We start from the raw sequence: 17744 nt of genomic DNA, 5'->3' as shown, positions 1-17744 counted from the left end.
TGAGTGCTAATATCTTTTATTTCAGCAGCAAGCTGTACTTGGTAAGCCCATAAATATCAAGCCTTCTTTCTGACCCATGCAAATTTCTTGATCTCTTTAATGTCCATTGACAACGACTGAGGGAATCAATCAGCTCTGCAAGAAAACATTCTATTAAAAAAATCCTCTTTCATTTGATCCCCTCCAGTATAATTATACCATTGAGCAGAAATTTCTGCTCCATTTTCACTAGCATTGGGTGCAGTAAACTCAATAGGCAGTAGAATAGCTGCAATTTTTATCATATTGCCCCCGTATATAGATCTACGAGAAAATATCCCATTCAGCAAGTACACCACTAAAAGAAAAACAGCAATGGAAGCAGCTCCGTGGTGTCTCCGATGCATCTCTGATGTACAGGATTTACAAGAAAAAAATCAGGAAGGAGCTGAGCTGCAGTAACACAGGTGGGATGCGAGGAGCAAAGCAACCTTTCAGAAGAGGCAGATGTTGTCAGACTTGCTCAGGAAGCTCTGCAGGAGAGCACAGGCTTGTCGGTTACGGGTGGTGTGGCACTCCCTGTCTTCTGGAATTTTCTCCACCCAGGCTTGTGAGTCAAGGAAGTACTGCATCCTGAGTAAAGGAAGTGAGTCGTCAGTGTTTACAGAGAGAAACAGGAAAGCACAAACCATGTGAGGCTGCCCTCCTCCGTCAAGGCACCTCTGAAATCAGGAGGAGTCACACTAGTCATAAAGCTTGTCTGAAACCTCATTCCACCAGGAGGCTAACTGAGCTTTGACTTGAGTTTAGCAAGATAATCACTGTCGAGCTGGGACAAATGTGGGTATACTTGTGTTTTGAGAGATGCCAGTAAGCTTGGGCTGAGTTTCTATTATATTTTTGTGGAATAGCACCAAAAATATAGTCTTTTTCAGACTCTCTAAGTTTAGTACTCACACTGGTGTCAGTAGATATGGTGGGGGGTTGTTTTAGGATTGCAGGAAGTGGTGCTTACAATTTCACTGAGATAGTCTCCATCCTGGAAGCTTTCAAAGGCACTACCTTTCTCCAGTTCTGTCCTAAGGAAGGCATTTAAGATGCCTTCCTCACTGAATACCCATTAAGGACAGACTGAATTCCTCCTCAAATAAATTCTCCTTTTTATATTCAAGTATGACAGTGAGAAGTGAGAATAATGAGCTATGTCCACACATGATGTAACAGAAACTTTGAGTGCTGCTCTTCGATATAGTCCCACCCATTTCTTCTGCAAATGCATAAACTGTGTAAGACATTTGCAGTATAAGAAATGATGCAGCATTTCCCATTCTCCCTTTCAGGCTGTGAGTTTTTAACCCATTGGAGAAGGGATAAATTTTGATTCTTAGAAATGTGGGAATCAGGCTGTACACAGATAGATTTGAGTGGCTCAGCTGTTTCCTACAGCTGCCCTTTCGACTGACACACTGCATTTTATTAAAGCAGAATCAGAATCCTGTAGAAATCTGGCCTTCCCTTTGCTTTCTGGAAGCATTCCAGCAGTTTGAGTATCAGCTGGATTCATGATCCGTGCTAGCAGCCTCTGTGGCTCAGAAACTATTGCACTTACTTGTTGTTGCAATCGACAGTTTGCCCATCTTTCCCCATGAGAAGGTACCGTTTCCCAGCTACCATGTTTAGAGTGCAAGAGGAGCGCTTTAGGAAATGTCGATGGGCTCCTACTTGGATGCTTTCATCAGTAGCTGTGGTATGAGAAGAGAAAAACCCATAAACTTTCCCGATGAGGAGTAAAACAATTGCCTATGGGATGCAAATCTTTTCAATCTTTTATAATACTGCAAAGTCAAGCTAATATTTCATTTGGGAGTAAACGCTGTGGTAGGGCATATTTTCCTTAACATTGCTTGGCTAAATGTAAGTCAGTTTTTCCTTTTATGGTGGTCTTCGCCTCTTTAATCGTTGTGGAAGGAGCATCTTTTGCTCTAGATATCTTTCAGGCTTTATGGGGTTTCTTTCAATCTTAGAGACTGAAAGAAAAGCCAAAGGAGAAAGAAAACATTATCTTACATTTCAGATTGTTCAGAATCATAGTGATCTTAAAAACTGGCAAACAAAATTCAGATATATTGAGGTTCAACAGTGCAGCAGGCAGTATTAAAATCTCCTTAGTGTGATTGACTTGAACGTCACTGATTTACCCGCTATGTTATTGCTTCTGAAATTGCTTTGTAGGAAATGTGCTTTGCAATCTCCATATCTCCAGTAACCTTAGAAGACTGTGGTCTAAATTCTGGCTCAGAAGCTTATTCATTTAAAAGCTGCAGTGCCCACTACTGAAATGGCACGAGATCTGGAAAGATACTTATTTAGCAAGTTAACACAGGGTATGAGCATACTGAGTTTTTTGGCTAGAAGACCAGTTCACAAAGTCCACTTGGAAAAAAAAAATGCAGATTATATCAGTATGTTATTCTCTTACATTCTTTCTAACAATAATGCAAACTGTCGTGCACAACTGAGGTGACCAAATCAACATCAAATCAAATTAGATTGCAGGTAAGACACCTAACAGCTAACAGAAACTTGTGCAGCCTCTGCTGTCTGAAGTATTGTATTACAAATATGAAAAGTTCAATATTCACAATGAAATCCTAAGAGCAGAATAAAAACCTGATTTAGAATATTTTAACACTAATAAGATTTCAGAGCATTTGAGACAGTGCTAAACTGTGAAATGTAGCACTAAGAACCATATCAATTTCCTAGCTGAAGCCTGAATTAATTTTATGTATGGTAGATACAGATCAGATAAAAGTTCTGTATACAGTCTTCAGTTCTGTATACAGTTTCACATTTGTGTATTTCCAAAGAAGCATGTAGCACTGTAGATTTTCTCATGAAATCCAAGACTTTCTGCTGTTCCTGTGCTACATGGTATATCGAATTTTCACTTTGTTATAAGAATGCAAAGGAGTGGTAAGATGAATCAGAATTATTTGAGAAAATTACAGAATTTTGCCTCAGGTTCATTATGTTTAAATTACCATGGTGCTTCTCACTTCAAATGCTTCACAAGTGTCCTGGCAGATTCCATACTCTCAGGATCATCAGCCATTAATGTAATGCTATATAATTATGCAATTTTCAATCTCCAAATACATATATATATATATAAATGATGATATAGATGATTTTAATATATATAAACGTATCTCTCTATATATAGATGATTTGGGATGGTACTGCGCCTTGCTTTTTCTACATCATCATGGCTTAATTCCTCTTTCCAGACTTTACCAACCCCACTGAAACAATCTGATGCTTGTAACCTACTTCACACAGTACAAACAAAGGAATATTTTAAAGAAGGAGGTGGGAATGAGAGAAGTCACCTCTTCTGTTCAACTTTAGATTCAAAAGATACCTGTCTCTTTCAAAAACCAAGAAGCAAAATCTTTCCAGGGCTTGCCTCTGAGCTGCAAGAGCAAATGCAGTGAGGCCCATAGCTCTTAGTTCTTCAGATCCTGTAGGTTTTCTGGAGGCATTAAAGGAACTTTCCATCGTAGTATTGTAATCTTCCAGAGGCAGCATTTTGATCATGAAATGTATTATGATTTCCCTGCACATGGAAAGTCCTGATTATCACTGGCAAATCTCTGGATGCATCGAATAGGGACCTGATCTTCTGACTAAGTGGACATTTGACACAGATCACAGGTTGTGTGCCCTAAAGTACTGGCTGACATCACTTGCCCTCTAGGTAAAGATCAAGAGAATGAGATAATTATTTTGCTTAAGTAAGGGAAGTTTTGAAATAGTTTTTCTTTAAAGGCAATCTCTGGATGCCAAACTCAGAACTGAAAACCACATGATAGCTTGGTGGCTAAAGTCTGATATGTCATCTGAAAGCCTTTCCAGAAATTACTTTGAATAATTTTAGTGTTCACTGATGCTGCTGATAGAGTAACATTCATGTGGGCACAGCTGGAATGGCAGGCCTGCAAAAGGACACTGTCCAAGAGCTGTGCAAATCTTTGCATTGCAACAAAAGGAATAAAAAGGCTTCTTGTTATCATAATTATTAAAATGATATACAGAGGACCTAATATATACACAGTACATGTTTTGGAGAATTTGCTTTAGACTAGCCCCAGTTTGGAGCCATGGATTAAATGCAGCTGTAATGTGTCTTCTGTTGTAGTTTCATCTGAAAGGATTGGAAGTATGTGCTCTGGGATTGCCACATAGTGTGAACCAAAGCAACCTACAGCTGAGCTGAACCTAAGAGTGATGTAGCTGCACCAAGTCAATAAATCAGTCTTCTTTCAGGCCTAACTATCTGACTGTACTGACAGCAAGGCAAGGCACCTGAATGGCTCATGCTGGCTAGTGTTTAATCAAAAATTTTTCTTTCAGGTGGAAAAAAAGGAGCTAAACATTTTGATACTTACTGAATTTAAGGATTCTCTGAATTTTGACCTCATAGTAATCAAAAACATTCTTCTGTGTACTGTTGAGGAGCTCCACTTCATAGACTACAACAGACAACACTTGTGTGAGGGTACATGGAAACATGAAGTCACATCCAGAAACTGAAAAACAGCTATGCTTTTATCCCATGTCAGTGCAGAGGCCAATTGCTATCTTTTCTAAATTTATGGTAATATAAAAGACAACAGGACAGTTATCCTGCATAGTTAATATATTTTTAGCAAGTCTGATACTAATCAATTACTTCTAAAATTGTATTTTCTTTGGCTATGTTCTGGAATAAACTACTATATATGGCTGAGTTCTTGCTTTTTCTTCACCAAAGATATTAAATCAGTTTTCCTTCAGTAGATCTTCCAATTTTCCATCCATAGTAGAGGTCAGACAGGCAAATTAACCAAAGAGAAACTATTCTCCTAGCACTGCAGAAGGGAAATGCTAAGCTTTTGCATGCTGCCTTTGAAAACTGCACTTTATCTCATAAATCCTCTAAAATTACGGATCATGGGGTCAGTGGTCTTTTCTAAGCCCTGAAATACAATGTTACACATTCTTCCTTCCTCAACATCTGATTACAGCTTTCAGAGGTCTTTATTTTTCCCCTTCAACCTCAGAAGACAGCTTTAGCATTTCATCTCCTGAGCCTCTTGGCCACTTGAAGGAACTCTTCTCATTTCAGGAGTGGTCTATGCATATAAAACTCCAAATTTATCCTTATTTTTTGGAAATAACTGCTTTTAAAATACATTAACAATTGTCTTTCATGCCTCACCATAATCTGCAATAGGCTGGTAGCACACAAAGTTAAAACGTGTGTTTTCTTTCAAGTTTTTACTGAAAGTTGATTTTTCTCTTGGGCAAGGACCTAGAATGAAGAAAAGAAATGATGCATTTGTCTCTGTAATTGTGGATACTTAGATAGATAAAGTATAAATTACTCATCCACTCAGCGTTATAAAAGAAAACAAAACAGCTGAACAACTTTATTAGAAGCGTGGTGATTTTTTTTTTTACATACATATGCATATGTTTATAGATATCACATGCAACTATCAAGATAATCCTGGGTATCTTCAAAACAAAATATTTTAGTAATGCATGAGTGGATATTTTGTGTTCTAATTTACGCATTAGGGTAAATGCATAAAATAAATGCACAGGTCTTTTCTGGGTAGAAGAATTCTCCCACGAATGGTTCTTTTCATCTGGTATATTTAGATGTTCTTTACCTTCTGCACACTGGCAAACTTCGGCATGGCACACCTTGGCAAGCATGGCGCTGTGCTGGGGAGCACTGTAGAAGACACTGCACTTTCTGTCTGTGGAAATGAAGCAAAGTGATCTGGCTTACAGCGCTCAGATGGAAGAGCCTAAACGCTTGAACTACACTTGTTTCCCAGTTTTTCTCTGGTCCAGACAAATCAGCATATGAGGGGGTGAGATAGACCTCAGAAATCCATAAAGACCTGTAGCCTCAGCGTTTACATGCAGTACGGGTACTTGACTTTTAGCTGGACTACAGCCTGGGTTGTCGCTTATGTGGTTTTCCTTTTTTTGTTGCTGTGGCTGCTGTTGAGGCTTTAAGTTGTATTCTTCCCCCCCTTTTTTTGTTCTGCCTGAAAACCATGCATCTTAATTTCATATTTTAGCAATAGGGCAACAATTACCACAACTTGTTTCAGAGGGAGGAGACAGGATCACCAATGGTTAATGTACCTTTAGACAATAAATAGAAAAGTCAGCATGGATGAAGCTCTATGTACTGTAAACTGTACCTCAGCTTCAAGCAAAATAGAGGTCTGACCTAATTTTCAAATACTGTTATCATAATTCTGTTAAATGGGGATCATAAATTGGGATACAATACAAATAATTGCAGACAGGTTATTTTAATGCTCAACAAATTCATGTGAATTTAGACACTACATTAAAAACACCTTTTAATAAACTAGAGTTTACTATTAAGGGGTCTCTTTCTGATCAGTTACATATCACTTTTATATGCCCTTACCTGGGCTGTAAAAATCATACAGGATGGCATTTGCTGGCTGAACCAAGCCCATTGGATTAATTTGCTTTGCCCCAAATACTATACAGTCTGGCTCTGGTCCACTTGTGAGCTGCACAAGAAAGGAACACAGAATCACAGAATCACAGAATGGCCCGGGTTGGAAGAGACCTCAAGGATCATGAATGAACAACAGTTGTGATGTGTAGGCTAGCTTTCCCCAACCAATTCCTTATTCATTTGTGCCTGTACCAGCCTGGCTAGTGTGCATGGATGGCATGGATGAGTTAATTCTGATAGTTCTATATTCAACTAAAAGAAACCTTTTATACAACTGCTCCTCATTCAACTTGCCCTCCAGACTCTTCACCATCCTCATAGTGCTGCACTGGACATTCTCTAGCAGCTTTATATCCTTCATCTACTATAGTGCCCAACACAGAAACTAGAGGATTTGATAATTACACCTGTTTATTACTGTATTGATCTTGGTCTAGAAATATTGAACTTCACATGCTGGGTGAGGCACAGACTACATCTACAACACAGAAGAGCTGAGGATGAATGTGCATGCCTTCCACCTTTACCTCCCTTGCCCTCTTTGAACTAAACTTTCAGTACTAATAAATGACAAAAATCACAGAAGATAACGGAGTGTGAAAAACAATGGTAGGTTTAAAAGGAAGACTCTGTATATTAACTGAAACAGTAGATCATAAAACCACTGGGCTTGCTTACCTCCCCAAAGTAGAGCAAAACCTTTCCTTCCTTGTACTCAAAGTGCTGAATATATTGATCTGAAGATGTTACCAACTACAGAAAGACAACAATAAAATCAAAACAACAATGTAGGACAGTAACACCATTGCTATCATCCTCTATATCCTGGTTTGCTTTGTTCAGATGTTTGTATTATCCTGCTTTCTTTCTTCCTCCCTAAAGCAAACAGTGCCTGTGAGCACAAACCTGGGCAAATCACTAGACCAGCAGGCTCTAGAACAAAGCTTCTGTAGCTACCTTCACAAAGTGCTGTGCTGCATGTCCCTGCCACTGTGCCCTGTGGGCAACAGCCACAGATGTTTTTGCCTTCCAAAGGACACACCATTCTGCTTTGTTACAAGAAAGCAGTGCCAGCAGGGACATGACGATGTGTAAAGAGAGGAGAATGTATGAGTGCTCTAAAAAGCTTTGTGCTAATTTCTACTACAAGGAATTAAAGGCTGCGCTCAATTCACCAGCAACTTCTCATGTCTTGCTTATATTCAGTGAATAATTTTTTCAAAGCAAGATAATGAAAATATGCCTATCCAAAATCTGTTTTACTTTCATTATTCTATATACCTAGGAAAGATTTACAAAGATAAAATTTGCATAGAAAAGTTTACCAAAGAATGCCATAAAAAAGTGTGTTTCTCACCTGTTCAAGATCATTTGTATCAGGCTCCAAGCCACTCAGCAGAGAGAGATCAACCAGGGACATCTTTGGTGAATTGGAACCTGTGGACCTTCATAAGGGAGTCTGTCAGCAGTGAACATCTGCACTGAACTTTGTTCAGTTTCTTCTCTAAGCTTTGTTTGGAAAGGTTAGCTCTTCTGGCTCAAAAAAGGCCCCTACATTCTGCTCCATTTAGCTTTCTTATGTGGATTTTAATTTGCCAGTTAGCTGCCTACCACATTAAATGTCACAAAGTAAAATTAGTTATATAATGATCAGATGATCATCCAAAACACAGGTGCTTCATCTCACCTTGTCATCTAGGCTTTCATTCTCTCTACCATAAAATCATAGCAGAAGATAGGAAAGACACGGAAGGTAAGAAGCACTTGTAAAGCATCCTTTATTATCTACAAGGAGAAGCTAAGAAACTAGCTTGTCCAAAGTCCTCGTGAACAAAGTAAAATTTATACTACCTTTACTTTTCAGGGTCATTTCCCTAAGTGCCTGCTAGGCATATATATATTGAGCTTTTATTCCTTTTACCCCTTCTCAAAAATCAGGCAGTTGTGTGATTGCTGGATGAAGTTGTTCTGCATTCACACAGGATGCTTTGTTGAAAATATTCAACATACCCTTCAGAAACTTTTACTTCAGCACCTTCCATTAACCTGTAGCACAGTCCAGAAAGGCTCTGTGGTGATGTAAAAAGTGCCTTCACTTTTTCTGTGTCTTACCTAAAACAAATGAAACTGCGCATTTTCTTTTAAACCTCACCCTAACACTCTGCAACATCTTGCTCAACAGTGGATCTGATTGTTGATAGATGTATCATAGCAATTAATGGGGAAAACAGTGTTTCAGTCAGCTGACAATTAACTGAATTTATGGTTAACTAGGGAGAATAAAAATTGGGAATTAGAGTAACTCCAGTCTTCCCCTGCCTGAGGAAGTTCCTGTCCCTGTCTGGAAAGAAGGATAAAAAGTACTGCTTCTAAGACTCTGTAAAAAGTCAGTGGAAAATTGGGAAGCAAAACCTGCTTCTGTCACTTGTTCATATCTAGAAGGGGAACTCAGGACACACAGAAACACAGAATCACAGAATGGCCCGGGTTGGAAGGGACCCCAAGGATCACGAAGCTCCAGCCCTCCTGCCACAGGCAGGGCCACCAACTTCCCCATTTAATACTAGACCAGGCTGCCCAGGGCCCCATCCAACCTGGCCTTGAACACCTCCAGGGTCAGGGACACAACCTCTCTGGGCAGCCTGTTCCAGCACCTCACCATTTTCTCTGTAAAGAACTTCCCCCTGACATCCAACCTAAATCTTTCTTCCTTCAACTTAAAACCATTTCCCCTTGTCACCTACCATTTTGTGCTTCTGCAATACTTGCCAAGCTGTGCGAGGGAGCAAAAGCAGTTTTATTCTGCATTGGGGAATTTCTTTCTCCCTTGTCTACTTCTTGATGATGGCCACAACATTAGGATATCATTTCTCCTTCCTTTCCTCCCCTACATAGTAGAAGACACATTTTCTTTTCCATGAGGCCAGAGTTGCATCCATGAAGGAAGTAACAACATCTCTCCAAAAAACAATGAAACACTGTAAATGTGTTATTGTATTTACTTTATTAACCACAGAATCACAGGATGGTTGATGTTGGAAGAGGTAATCTAATCTAACCTCCTTGCTCAAGCAGGGACACCTATTGCAGATTGCCCAGGACCACAACAATATGACTTAGGAAGATCTCCAAGAAAGGAAACTACACAACATCTCTGGGAAGCCTAGTGGAGTGCTACATCACCCACACAGTGAAGAAATGCTTCCTAATGTTTAGATCTTATGCTCCCACTGCCTCTTGTCCTGTCTCTGGACACCACTGAAAAATGCCTGGCTCATACATAAAAGACATCTTTCAAATGATTAGACAGCCAGGATATTCTGAATATCCCTGGAGAGCCAAACATCGCCAGTGAGTTTGTTGGGGTAGATCCTGAAATGGGTGTTTGAAATCTGTGTAAACCATCTAAATGTACATTGCTTGGAAACTGACTTTCCTGCTGTGGAAATAAGGATGCAGTTTATCTCCGTTTGTGTGTAACTACAGAAGGTAAGCAGTTTGGATGCTGATTTCATGGATATGAAAAAGGTGACCAAGAAGAACTGCAAACAAAAATGAAGGTATGTCCTAATGAGAGGCTGATCTCCAGACCTACCTGACACAGATTTTGTATTGCAGAGATTCTGTTTTACTGGGTGAGATCACGTCCCTTTTCCTCCTGCTGCGGATATCAAACCAGTCTATTCTAGATAGGGTCTCAGAATCACTGGAGACTAGAGTAAGATAATCTTCATCATCATAATTTTCCTCGGAGTATACAATGTCTGGAAGTGATAGACACAATCAGCCATGCAGAAGTTTGACTGAAGTTCTTGTAATTTCATTTATTTATTTATTTATTTATTTATTTATTTTTATAATGATAGATAAAATGGACAGTCACCTTATCTCTGTGGGATTTTATTAAAGTTTGTGTTACACTATCTCAGTGTTTCTAATCAATTTAGAATTAAAATTTGAGCAATAATTTTAGTAATAGTCAGCAGATCTAGCTAAGAATGGGGTTTGTGCCATCTATTAACATATAAAGTACAACCCTTGCCTCAAAAAGTTACCTATTCAAACAGAAAAAAAAAATACAGACAAATGCAGACATAGGCAGAGAATCCATGCTTCAGAGAAATGAAAACATAGTCTTGACTATCTGAAAATACCTGAAGCAAATTTGCCCCAAAGTGTACTCTAAGGCTGCTAAATAGGTCCCTTATTAGTGGAATAATTGAGCTCCCTGCATGGGAGCCAAGAACACAATGACAGGAGTTAATCTCTCTCTCCTCCAGGTTATATAGAAGAGTTAACAATAGTAGCAATGTACCTGTTAGGTACTCTCTGCACCCACAGTCACTGTGAGAGTTATTAAACTATTTAAAATATTAATAAACTGAATGCAACAATAGCTATGCAGGTTTCAGAGACCTCTCTCTTTCCTTGCTTCACTCATTTATTCCCATTCTCCAAGGCTGGAAAGTCATTGACTAATTATTATCCAAACATGTTAGCCTTGAGTTTCAACCACTTTTTACTTACCAGAATACTTAATCCTCCCTTCTACTTCCACTGTCAAAATCAGGTCATTACATGGATTGTTTTTCAGCTCAGGTGACCAGTACATTTTCAGTATCTAAGACAAAAGCACAGACATCAAACTCATAAAAATATCATTTAAATTACATGTGATTTGCTCTTCCATGGCTTTAGCAAATGTTGATGAGACTTGGAGTGTGGAGGAAAACACAAGTCTCTCAGAGGCACTGATTGGTCATAGAGAATTGCCCTGGGTAAAGCAGGAGAGGTTGTATGCAAACCTCAAATTCCCTGAGACCTCTGACACAATTCTCCATCCTCATCACAAAAGGATCTTTCCAACTCCCAACACTTCTTTGGATCTCTCTAATTAACACTTCATGGATTTCATGATGTTAAAAATAGGCAATATTTCCTATCAGGGCAGTTTGCTTGCCATGAATTTTAGAAACTCGGTGGTAGGAAGGGAAAGAATGAAGACATGGGAAATAGTGTCCCTTGGTTGTTCAAAAAGGGAATGAAAGAAGTCCATCTGGAATCTGAATTTCCAATTTATGGCTTACACTCATCGTCCCATTTCCTCTGCCTTGTACAGACACTTCAAGTTTTCTCCCAAGTTCAAACTGCAAGGAAAAGCAAAATAGTAAAAATTTAGTGTGTGCTCAGCATTTATCTATTGCTTTCCTGTGATCAAAACAGTCTTCTTTGTCTTTCCTCTCAGAAGATATGGGAAATCTATTGTTAGGGAAGGGGTTATGAGACCCCACGTCTAATGGGATTTTCAGTGTGCGGGGCTGGAGCATCTTGTTCTGCCATTCTGTGGCCCGGGAGACAAATTTTTCCTGAGTTCATTATTCCCTCTATAGCCAGGATATGACATTTCCTCGGGTCCCAACACAGTGAATATCAGAATATTCCCCTGCTCTCTTCTTCCTCGTTCCTTAGCAAGACTTTGAATGTTCTCCTGGCTTCTCTCCACTGAGGGAGAATGTTCACATGTTCTTGAAGGGGGGTTGAAGGACCTATAAACTATATTTCTAGGCACATGTTGGTTTATTTTTTTTTTCTTTAAAAAGATTATTTGGTTGTTTTTTACAGATTGAATTACTGAAAAATAAATGATTGCTTAACATGAGAAAAGCTACCCAAGCAGTCCAATGCTTCTCCTGTTCGAGCAAAAAATACTGAACAAAGAATAATTGTGTACCTCCAGCTTCTTCTGAATCCCTTCGTTAGTATCAGTCAAAGTAATAGTATAGTCCCCTCTCCTTCCAGGTGCTCCTAATGTTACAGTCAGATTGGTGGGAACAGTACTCAGTGTCTTTATGCTGTATGCTGACATTGCTTCCAGGGCCACCACTGTGTCCTGGTTGAGACAAAAATGAAAAAACAAAACAGAACAACAACAACAAACAAAAAAATGCCCCAAAATTATGCTGGATTATTTCAAGAGTACATATGGTTGATCAGTTATCTAAAGCTGTTCTTCAGTTCTAGCTATTATGCTGATTTGAAGTTCTGTATCTGTTCCCACCTGCACGTACTGTTCATTTTATTTCTCACCTTCTTCCTTTGTCATTAAAATCCCCAAGCACTGCAGGCCTGAGCTTTGACTTTCATAAATCTTTATAAGGGCTCATAAGGTTATTAAGGGACAGATTTTTTGGCACTTCATGAACTGAAGAGATTTGAGATGAATTGTTACAATGCTTTCACACTTGAATGATAAAGCCCTTATGGAACTACAATTTTTTTCTACCCCTTGAAATGCCATGCTGGTTGGTGATCTGGTACCTGTGTAGAGCAGAACCCTCCACCGTAATTCTTTCTTTCTGTCAGCCACGTAGCAATAGGCATTGCATACTCCATGTCCTCCAAGAGCAATGTTTGAAGCAAAGCGTAGGCAGTGGTTTCCACTGAGATTGCATTGTTGCCATTTCCCCAGTGGCGCTGCTGCTTTTCTGCAAGAATAACTCAGTCTAGAATGTCATTGGTAAAGATATTAGCCAAAAATGGCTGCTGTTTTACACAATAGATATTGCATGTCATAATACCAAGGAACTACAAAACACGGATGCTGTCATGGAAGCAACAAATCAATGTGGAATGATGAGAAAGGAAAAACAGGCAATTTTTAGTTTTGATTTATGCAATCATCGTAATCTTATGATCCTGTCGTACTGTGATGTCCATATGGCGGAATTGTAGCACTGTGTCTGGTGATACCCCAGAGATAATAGTACTAATCATCCCTGTATGTCCCTACACTTAAACTACAGCTACTAAACTGTGATTTGTTTGTCGAATTATGAGAAACATTATAGATGGCCATTGTCATACACCAACTCAACACTGATCCCAGCTGACCCCAGCCATGCTCCAAAAGGGAAGAGGTAATGTCCATGTGGAGCTGGAACAAAGTACTAGTGAGAAGCTCTGGAGGTGGGCAGCTGGGAAAGACAACTTCCCTTTTGCTCACCAATCCATTCTGTACTGCTCCCACATGGAGATGCTTGTTCCCACTGTCCATTAATAATTACTTATTTTTCAACAACTTGTACTTTTTTTTTTTTTCTTTTTCTTTTTAGATGCAATTTAGGGGTGTGGAAACTTTGGAAGCAGCAAGAGAAGAAGAAAATGTAGATTTCTATATTCCATGACTTCGTTCCATCTTCAGTAACAGATAGGACCACAATGCAACATTCTCAACGCTAAACTGTTCATTTATATTGATATCAATTACACAAATTACATATAATTTTAGCATTTATATATAATTATGTAATTTAATTAATTGCACATATGCATTCATTCACAGTTTTATAAAAACGAAATGCCCTTCATTTATTTGAATTTGCTTTATTAGCATATCAGAGTGCTCGAAGCACTTTAATTACAAGTTGAATTTTTAAGAATAGTTACTAGTACCTGCATCAAAAACAGAACAGCTCCTTAATTTTTCTTTTGCACTCAGGGACTGAGAACTATCAGGCTGAACAAGTGTCAAAGCATAAGCAGCAACAACTGTAGAATAGCAGTCAGTATTTCCAGGAAGTTCATTATTCATGTAAACCACTGATCTTCTAACAGCTTGTGCCTGTGAAAACAGAATGGATTCATCTGAAAATATCATCCACACCTACTGTTCCTGCTGGTGTAAGTACTCAGAATACTCCCGTGTAGTTATTTTTAACACGTTTTTAATAACTGCTGTTTTGTGATTAAAGCCATCAGTGATGGAGTGTGTAGTTCAAAATACTTTGCTGTACATTAGCTCACTGCAACTTTTCTTATCCGTCACAGACTTGGTAAACAGAATATTACCTTCCCATCCATAGCACTTTAAGACAGTGGGGTGAACATGCCACTGTGCAATAGCCTTCAAGCTTAAAGATAAAAAGTCAGGCATCCTACCACATCAGATGATTCTTTGTAAACCTGTAGAGTTTGCTGCAGCGCTATAGTTACAAAGGCTGTCAATGCCAAATCTTCTCCTGCTGACTCAATGCCACCCTGGAAGATGAAACACGAAAATGTAAAACCGCATGTACTTTCTTATGATTAAACTTAGAAAATAACTTTCCATGAAGACAAGGACCCTCCTGTCAAATCATTAAACAACAAAACATGTAATTTCACCCTTTAACTTTGCTCAATAATTCTTGTCCAGTAAAAGCATATCTTCTTCTATGGTAACTTTAATTAGGCAACATTAAGAGACTGGGAACCCCACATCCTTTATCTGGTAAAAAATATCTAATTAACTCACTTTTAAAAAAATTCCAGTTTTTGATTGGAGCAGTCCTGTCTTCAGTTCCCTAAAACTGTTTTGCTTTCTCACCTACTGCTTATAAACTCAAGAGTTCTTTAAAACCCCGAGCTTTTTGCTTATAAGGCATATATACACCATTACCAGTTCATTCATCATTTTACTTCCTGATAAGCTGAACAGAGTGGCTTCTCTAGCTTTCTTGCTCCCTGAAGATCTGCATGTTCATTCCTGTTTTTCTTTCTCATTCTTTTGCTCATGCTCGTCTTTGACAATTGGATCATTATGACCCTTCTCTCTCACTCAGAGAACTCACTTAGAGAAGCAGACATTGTTTGTATAGAGAGATTGTAAGTCTCTGCCCAACTGCAAGCAGTTTCTGAAGTAAATGTCAAATAGAAGATTAGTATCTCAACACAGACACAGGTTAAAAGCTCTTTGACCAGTTTCTCAGCTGATTGGTTTTAACAGTAACTATACTGGCTTTGAGAGTAAAAACTACACAAGTGTTTTAAAAAATATTAACAAAATCGTTGTTTTCCCTTGTAAGGCCCATGCAAAGGTAACTGCAATGGATTTTGGAAGAGGCATTTTTATACCCTACATGTACAGGGAGTAACAATTTTGTGTTTCTGGATACTTACAGAAGATGTATAAGCTAACATACACTCTTGAAAATTCTTATTAAATACTAGAATTTTTATTTTTAATTGGAGTGTTTAAATACTGAAACACTCAGAGAGGCTGTGCGGTCTTCATCTTTAGAGATGTTCAGGACTCAGCAAGACATGGACTTAAGCAACATGATCTAAAGAGGTCTGGGTGGATTTGGACTAGAAGAATTCTGGAGACCCCTTTGAGGATGGATATTAGAAAAAATTTCATCTCAGAAAGAGTGGTAGAGTATTGGAACAGACTGCCCAGGATGGTGGTGGAGTCCCTGTCCTTGGAGGTTTTCCAGAAGCCTGTTGATGTCACACTGAGACACATAGTTTAGTGGGCATGGTGCTAGGCAGATGGTTGGACTAGATGATATTAGTGGCCTTTTCCAACCTTAATTATTCTGTGATTCTATGATTCTACAAAATATAAGTTATTATTCTATCTAACTATGAAAATAAAAAGCATGAATTTTTACCAAGCACAAAGATCTCAGAGCTGATTCTCTAATTCCTCTTGAAATATAGATAAACTGCAAAATCACTCAAGATGGGATCAAAAGATAAAAGTGGTGACATACTAGCCATGTTTCTCTGATGGATCTATTAACGGGTTCATTTTACATTACAGATTTTGTACTTCTTATATTACAGGTTTCTTAAAAAAAAAAAAAAGAATGATAAATTCTTGGTATTCAGCAATCCAGGTTATTCCTTTTCCTTACCAGCCTTAAATGTGCAACTGATTCTGCTTATTACTAATGACCCACCTGCATTTTTCTGTCCATTACCGGATGATGGTCATGGAATGAACCATCTGCCTGCTGTTGATTAAGCAAGTACAAAACCGAGTTGCGTATGTGACTGTCTTCCACACTAATGTATTCTTTGCACCTTGTGAGTACTTTAACAATGAATGCAGTTAACCTGCACAAAAGAAAATATGTAAAACTTGTGTTGACATATATTTATTGATGAATATATTAATTGGAAGTTAAACATACTCCATCTCTGCATAGAATCATATTGAACACAGTGTGCTCACTGGAAGCTGGAGATTTCTTGTGCAACATTAGGATTGCAGTGATAATATGAATACTCTGTGGCAAATGCAAAATAATCAGAGGCTTTGTATAACTCTCTTTCATAAAGGGCTAACGATTAACATTCTTAGAAGACTGACTGTCCATGACAAAAGTACATAGGAAATACCATACTCACTAAACTTTGAAAATCATTCCCACCTCCCCTTGTCCTCCCCCCCCAATAAAATCTTGCATCAAATGGTAATAGTGGCATTTTAGGGGGAAAAAAAAGAACTAAAGCTGGTTATGAAAAATAAATTTACCAAACACTACTGGGTGTTGATTTAAAGGCTCCATAGGAACCGTCATCCTTCTGAAATTCAAGCAGTCTTGTATAACCTGTATGAACAAGACAGCACAGAACTGCTTAGAAGACATACATATTTCTTGATAATTTTCATTTATCACTTTTATTAACATGGGTGTGTTCAGCATTGTTAGTGGATTGGGTGCATGGAGGTTTTCATCAAGTATGAAATGTCTGGGTCAGTAGACCTTTGACAAACAAAAAAAAGGCAAGGCTTTCAAGGTACTTTGTCTTGTTTGATTTAGTAGAGCCACGAGAACAACCTGAAAACTGTAGGTATATATAGATACATACATAGTTAACAAGGCATTTTCTCCATGGTGAATGTTGGGAAACTTATTCCCCATTATTGAAAACTTCTTAAGCTGTTGACTTCACGGTGCACAAAATCAAAAAAATATACAAAATATCATCTACCCATGTCAGATTAAGTTTTAAAACTCATGAGTTTTGGTTTTTGATCTTAGCTGCTATTATCTCAACAACATCTGTATCATATCTGTATCACATTTGCATTAGTCTGAAATGATTCACACTCTACAACTGCCCTCTGCTGTCTATTCGATCTGAGTTGACACTGATCAACTTAAATTTTACTTTCTGCTTCTAAGTGAGGCAAGGGAGAGGATGGACTTTGAATGTCAATACTCTGCAGTGTCAGACGCGAGCAATTAGCCACCTAAATCCTCCCCACCAGTTTCGTTTCTCATATCTGTCTGCAGGCTACCAGTGGCATTACTGCTTGACTGTGTCAAGACCATGCTCACTCCTTCAGCAAGTAGCAATAGATAGTGTACAATGTGGGGAGATAACAAAGCCAGTGTTTGTTGATCTCTGTGTTTTGTTTTGTATTTTTTCTTTC

General features: G+C 38.5%; 1 protein-coding gene across 1 annotated transcript in view; it reads right to left on the bottom strand.

The window, feature by feature from the left end:
* Positions 1-17744, bottom strand: part of LOC100538976 (complement C4-like) — a 42399-nt gene continuing 24655 nt past the window's right edge. The window contains 17 exon segments of the mRNA XM_031557838.1: positions 1-612; positions 1589-1721; positions 4431-4514; positions 5243-5335; positions 5700-5789; positions 6482-6590; positions 7217-7291; positions 7896-7983; positions 10134-10302; positions 11066-11159; positions 11626-11685; positions 12270-12428; positions 12857-13023; positions 13991-14159; positions 14477-14575; positions 16261-16417; positions 16839-16914. Of these exon segments, the coding sequence (XP_031413698.1) occupies positions 474-612; positions 1589-1721; positions 4431-4514; positions 5243-5335; positions 5700-5789; positions 6482-6590; positions 7217-7291; positions 7896-7983; positions 10134-10302; positions 11066-11159; positions 11626-11685; positions 12270-12428; positions 12857-13023; positions 13991-14159; positions 14477-14575; positions 16261-16417; positions 16839-16914 (1961 nt within the window). The 3' untranslated portion in view covers positions 1-473.

This window comes from Meleagris gallopavo, chromosome 1, assembly GCF_000146605.3.
Source record: "Meleagris gallopavo isolate NT-WF06-2002-E0010 breed Aviagen turkey brand Nicholas breeding stock chromosome 1, Turkey_5.1, whole genome shotgun sequence".
Lineage (NCBI taxonomy): Eukaryota > Metazoa > Chordata > Aves > Galliformes > Phasianidae > Meleagris > Meleagris gallopavo.
Note: the sequence above shows the minus strand (reverse complement) of the source record. Positions and strands in the feature narration are given on the sequence as shown.